Source organism: Passer domesticus, chromosome 29, assembly GCF_036417665.1.
Source record: "Passer domesticus isolate bPasDom1 chromosome 29, bPasDom1.hap1, whole genome shotgun sequence".
Lineage (NCBI taxonomy): Eukaryota > Metazoa > Chordata > Aves > Passeriformes > Passeridae > Passer > Passer domesticus.
This window is the reverse complement of record NC_087502.1, coordinates 1,723,926-1,729,925: the sequence shown is the minus strand read 5'-3', so window position 1 is coordinate 1,729,925 and position 6,000 is coordinate 1,723,926. Positions and strand designations below refer to the sequence as shown.

The window sequence follows — 6,000 nt, the reverse complement described above, 5'->3', positions numbered from 1 at the left end:
GGCAGCTGAAGTGGGAGGCAGGAGAGCTGGGAGCAGCTGCCCCAGCACCCAAAGCCCAGCCAAGCCCAAAGGACTGCATTGCCCAGCTTAGCCCCTGCCCCCTTCTCACCATGGAGGGCTCGTCAGTGAACTCGAGAAGGGCCCTGAGTGCCAGGCGACGCCTCTCCCTGCACTCGCTCCGCAGGTGCCTTGACAAGATTTGCAGGACTCTCTTAGCACCGCGTTCACTCAAGTCCAGGAACTCGAGGACCTGAAAGGCACAGGGCAGTGACAGGGGAGCCGGCCAGCAGGAGCCAGAACCGCACAGGGCTGGGCCCAGGCAGCAGCACAGGCACGGGCACCGTCCCAGGCAGCTGCGGCTACGAGAGGGCAGAGAGCTGGGAGGCAGCGCTGGCCATCAGGCTCACCTCCGCAAGGAAGGCCAGGGCGGGCAGCTCCCAACGTGGCTCCTGTGTGCTGAGCAGCCGGAGCAGGTAGCGAGCGATCCGGGAGCACAAGGAGATGGAGACACAGGACATCTCCCTGGCAGGAGAGAAAGTCACCAAGACTGTGGCCATGGGGACAAACCTGTGCCAGGACTGACTCACAGAGGTCTGGTCTTTCCCCAGCATCCTGCAAGGGACCCTGGGCTATTGGGGAGGTGGCTCCTTGTGGGCACCCTCCTCTCCCAGCCTTTTCCAGTCTGCTTGGCTGTCCCTCGGTGACAAGGCCCTCTGGCCCGCGACCATGGGGACTGTGTGGGGCACCCTGGGCACAGAGCACAAATGTCAGAGGCAGCGGGGAGAAGGGGGTCTCACCTGGCCAGCAGAGCCACGGCATAGTGGTGGGTGTCAGCACACAGCAGCGTGTCCCAGCCACACGCTGGTGCTTCCATTGCCACCACCACGTCCTCGTGCTGCATTCGGCAGAGCAGGGACTTCAGGGTCCGCACTGCAAACCTGCGTGCAGAGCAAAGCCCCGGTCACGCTGGGAGCACTGGCTCCTGCCCAGGGACGTGGCAGGGACAGGAGGAATGGGATGGAGCACCTGTTGGGGCTGGCGGCAAGGTCATATTGCTCTTGGCATCCCTTCCAGAAGGTATCCACCTCCTCTGGCATATCCAGAGTGGTGAAGAACACTTGGAAGAGCAGATGCACAAAGAGGCGGGGGAAATACACCGTCACCATGTGTGGGACACAGGGCACCTGGAGGATCTTCCACATCACCACAGTGGCCTGCAAAGGACAAAGCCCCCTGAGACAGCGCTCAGTGCCGAGGTGTCTGTGTGGCAGGGCCTGAACAGGGGAGGGAGAGGCCCAAAGAGGTGCAGGGGGAGCAGGACCTGGTGCCCCTGAAGCTGCCCCGAGGCCAGGTTTCATCCCAGCGCCTGAGGCAGGGAGATGCAGTGGGGGAGGGAGGATGGAGAGCTGCTGGAGAGGCGGCTTTGGGGCCAGCAAAGGCCAGTTGCAGAAACTCACAGCCAGGACCAAGACACCCGTTTTGTCCCCATCGGAGGTGCACATGCTGTGCTCGGGCCAGCTCCCCAGCACATCCAGGAGTATCAGCAGCGCAGGCTCCGCAGTCCTGGGCGAGCACATGATGCTCTTCCACATGGTCAGAGCAGCTCTGTGGGGTTAGAGCTCTGTCTCAGGGGGGTCTGGGACACAGCACTGTGGCCTGGGCAGCAGCGGGGACCTGAGCTGGCTGCCAGCTCTGCCTCTGCCCACTGCCACTGGCCAGCAGCTCCCAGCAGCCCAGCCCTGTGGGGACAGGCCCCTGAGGGGCCGTGAGGGAGCATGGCAGCAGGCTCGGGGACTGACGTGCCAGGGCTGGCAAAGGGAGCAGCCAGAGGGCCCTGGAGCTCTCTGTTGCTCAGACAGCTGGGACAGGCTGTACAGGCTGATGGGCTGGGGAGCCCTGAGCGCTCTGGGCAGGCGGGCCCCATACCTGTCACAGGATGGGGCCACACGCAGGAGCGTCACCAGTACGTCAGCGGGCTGTGCTTCGGTGAGATCCAGCAGGGTCCTGTTCAGCCTGTGCTCAGCAAACTGATTGGCCGTGAGCCACTGGTGGATGTACCTGACCACGGCGGGCACCTGGAGAAGGCACGGGGACACTTGGACAGCTGCCAGAGGGAGGAATGTCCCCAGCTTCCCCAGAGAAGTGCTTCCCTTCCCACCACACTGCCATGGCCTCAAAGGCTTCCAGTGACCAGCGGGTGTTGCTTGGGAGGCTGAGCAATTCCTGGGAGGATCAAACCCTGGCCATGGGCTGCTTACTTGCTTTGGATTGCAAAAGCCCTCCTCTACCAGCATATCCAGCAGGGCAGCACTGGTCTTGGTTTTGAAGATGTGTGAGTATGCTCTGAGCCCAGTGCCCACGGTGCTGGTCTCTTCCTCCCGAATTCTCTTGATTAATTTGCAAACCAGCTGTAGGAGAAGGGCAAGAAACCAGGGATGTTCCACGGAATGCTCCAAGTATGGTGACAGCAGGCCCAGCCCAGGTGGGGATGGCTGCAGGTACCTGTGCTGTTCTGTGGAAGAGGCCACGGCTGGATTGCTGCTCTTGTGTGCGCTCCACGGCTGCATCTGGCAAAGAGCGAGCGCAGCCAGAGCTGAGGGGCTGCGGGAGAGGCCGGAGAACACAGCCCAGCCCTGCACTGCCCAGGCAGGGACAGCCCCGGGATGCCCCAGGGGATGGAGCACGACTGCTGTGGGGTGTCTGCCTGGCCCCTCTTCCGTCCTGTCCATAGGCATGGCCCAGGAGATGGATGGGATGGGATGGGATGGGATGGGATGGGATGGGATGGGATGGGATGGGATGGGATGGGATGGGATGGGATGGGATGGGATGGGATGCCATGGGATGGGATGCAACAGGATGGCATGCCATGGGATGGGATGAGTTGCAGTGGGATGCAGTGGGATGCTATGACACCAAGCTGGCTGCAGGCACCAGCCCTGTAGCCCAGCTCTGCCACTCACCCTTCTGCAGTGGCTTGAACGTCACCACCTCTTCCTTCTGCTGTGCTGGGGCAGCTCCAGGGCCTTCTTCCTCTTCCTGCACCCAGGCCAGCTTGGGCAATCTCGGGGGTCTCTGCTCCATGTCTCTGACTGGATTTGTGGCTGCTTGCAGGAGAGGTGCCTCGGAAAAGCTCCGAGTCAGCAAGTCCTGCAGTCGTGCCTGGAAGGCACCTTCAAGAGCGAAGCCTCAGGAGGGCTACAGGACAGCACGTCCTGCACTCTGCTCTGGAGGGCTCCTGCCACAAGGGCAGGAGAGTCCTGTCAAGGATGGTGGTCTGGCCTCGAGGGCACTGGCGGCAGGGATGGGAGATGCCTCTGGGGCACCAAGGCCCACGGTCGGCCCTCGAGGGCACCTGCAGGAGAGAAGCCTCGGGAAGGCCACGGGTCAGCAAGTCCTGTGGTCTGGCCTCGAGGTCAGCTGCAGGAATAACACTTCGGAAAGGCTCCGGGTCAGACACGAACGAGTGTGCTGTGTGGGGCTCCTCACAGCACTGCTCCGTCTCGTCCTGTCCCGTTGCGAGCTCCGAGCACTCTGGAGTGTTCTTGTCACCACCAGCTCCTATGTCACCACATGTCACAAAGGGCTCTAGGACACCCGTTCCATGGCGTGGTGACCATGGTACGCCATGTCACAAAGGGCCCCTGCACACACTGCCCCCTGCCCTGGAGCCACCCCCAGCCCACCCAAAGTGGCCCAGCTTAGGAGGAATCTCTGGCCCCGGGTGTCTGAGACAGCCTGACAGGGTCTTTAGGAACGGCTCAAACCACCAGCAAATGCTGCCCTGCTCTGCAGGCTCAGGGCAGCAGAAGGAGCCCCCAGGGCTGCCGACAAAGCCCCCCTTGGGAAGGGCACGGGGCCTTCCACAGAAGCTGGCACGGCCTCCTAGGGACACATCCTGGCTGGTGGCCATCCTAAACCTGCGGGTGTGACATGGACAAGGAACATGTGGGCCAGGGCACGAATGCTGCCCTGAGCCCTGGGGCCCGGGCAGCGCTGACATCAGCAGGTGTGGCAGAGTCCCTGCCCAAGCAGACCTGCCACCCCTCAGCCCTGGCAGCGCTGGTGCCCGTCTCCTGCCCCAGAGACCTGTGCCCCAGGGGGCTTCTGTGCCACAGGGAGCCAAAGCCCACGTGCATTGGGGACTGTGCTCCTTCCTGCAGGGGCTGCTGGCAGGAGCACCTGGAGCAACTGCTGGCAACACTTGGTCTCTGTCAGAAGCTCTTACTCCGTGCTGAAATTATTTTCTCATTGAAGTCATTTCTTTCTGCAGGAAAACACCTTAACAGCAAAGGCACAGAAGAATGTGGCATTTAAGAATCCTCAGTTCAGGAAAGCTTCATTTCCCATTGCTCAATTCAAGTAGTTCCAAAAAGTTGCAAACATCCCAAATCAATTGGGATGGCTTGAGAAGGTGAAGAGTTGGAATTTTTCTTCCCATCTCAAAGCAGTGACGCACTTGTTTTAACGTCATCCACTGGGAGTCACTTTACAGAACATAACACTCCACAGAGGCAAAAAAAGGGCCATTCTTTGGTTTGCAAATGGTTTTTTATGAAGGGATGATTATATCCTCATTCTCCTAAGGAATAAAAACTCTCAAGAAATGAAAGTTCACTCAGTGTTACAAAAACAGCCCAACCAAAAAAGTAGATGGCAAAAGGGCTAATCCTCCCCCTGGTACAGATATCTAAGTGGCCAGTAAAGTACAGCTCTGCCCTCTTGTTCCCTGCAGGAGAATCAGGACCATGAACAGGAAAAGTCACAGATATTCTTTCTGCCCTCCGGAACCAAAGCTGTGCCAAACCACAGATGCTGCCTTCAACCTGGCTCAGATTCCAGCCTAGACCTCTCACCTTCCAGACAATGCCTTCTCCAACACCCCCCCAACACTAACCCCCCCAGCCTCCCACACAGAAGCCCTCAGCACCTCGCCAGGACCCCGAGCTGTCCCTGTCCCTCTGCAGAGCTTTCCCACCCTCCAGCAGACGCCCTGGTTCCCTGCACGTGCCGTGGGATGGCCCTCGGGAGGGTCTGCTCCAAGGCCTTCCCTGGTGGCAGCTCAGGCTGCCAGGCCTGTGGTTCCTGGATCACCCTTCCCACCGAGCCTTCCTGTGCACGGCTGTTCCATTGGCACCTTTGCTCAGCTCGGACTTCTCCACTTAACCAGGACTGCTGGTCAAGGATCCAGAGCAGCCTGGCCAGCTCTTTCTCCAGCTCCCTCTTTACTCTCGGGGGAGCTAGAGCATTGCACAAGAAAGCAACTGGTGCCACAAGGAGCCTCAGGCACCTTTGGCAGTGAAACAAGGCCTTGGTTTGACCTAAGTAAGCACAAGCCATTCACATTAGTGAACAAGCGCTTAGCACAGACAGACCTGAGTACTTGCACCAGTTAGAATAAGAAAAACCTGGGGACCTCATTGACAGGAGAGTGACTTGACAAAAAGTTTTAGACATAGTCTGCCAGAAGAACTAAGGGCAAGTACAGAATCAGCCCTGTGCAGGGATGCCATGAGGAAGATTTTGTGCTGCTTTAGGGCATCGAGACCACTCCTGGCCAGCACCTGGACATTAGCTTTGAGGATAGGAATGTGACACAGTGTATTTCTAACCCCCTGCCTATTGAATCACCTCAGCAGTGTAAAGATGGATGGTATTTTTGATACAATTCCTACACCAACCTACTGAAATTTATCCCTGGTGGAGAAGCATTTCAGTGGGGGCAGACTCCTGCCCTCCCGCCAGGTCAATAAAAAGGGCTTTTTGGCAGACAATGCATTTCTCTGCTGATTTCTTTGAGTGAGGGAGACCCCTCAGGACTGCTGTATCCTGAGGGAACACCGTTGGCTTTGACCTGTAGGCACCTGCACAAGCTTAGAATCAGCTGCCTCAGCTTCCAGGACCTCTCTTGGCCAGGATCCTGACATGGATGCAGGATTGCTGTGAGGCACTTCTGGGACACAGCAAGACAGGACCGGCTGTCTCGTGTCCACGTAGCAC

The 6,000-nt window shown here is 59.0% G+C and overlaps 1 protein-coding gene across 1 annotated transcript; it reads right to left on the bottom strand.

Annotated features, from left to right (window-relative positions):
* Positions 1-359: 359 nt before the first annotated feature.
* On the bottom strand, positions 360-3,289 carry LOC135287266 (maestro heat-like repeat-containing protein family member 9). The gene is made up of 8 exons (XM_064400619.1): positions 2,964-3,289; positions 2,503-2,567; positions 2,259-2,408; positions 1,927-2,075; positions 1,458-1,605; positions 1,027-1,214; positions 798-938; positions 360-522 (listed from the first exon to the last, which is right to left on the bottom strand). Exons 1-8 carry the CDS (start codon positions 3,082-3,084, stop codon positions 360-362), a joined length of 1,125 nt encoding a protein of 374 aa, XP_064256689.1. The 5' UTR covers positions 3,085-3,289.
* Between the last annotated feature and the right edge of the window lie 2,711 nt (positions 3,290-6,000).

Bases quoted from the DNA above. Each gene is read 5' to 3' on its own strand.
- LOC135287266 (XM_064400619.1), bottom strand. From the start codon at position 3,084: ATGGAGCAGAGACCCCCGAGATTGCCCAAGCTGGCCTGGGTGCAGGAA. The intron at 2,409-2,502 runs GTACCTGCAGCC...CTTCTCCTACAG, and splicing joins TCTTCCACAGAACAGCACAG to CTGGTTTGCAAATTAATCAA. The intron at 939-1,026 runs GTGCTCCATCCC...CTCTGCACGCAG, and splicing joins CTTGCCGCCAGCCCCAACAG to GTTTGCAGTGCGGACCCTGA.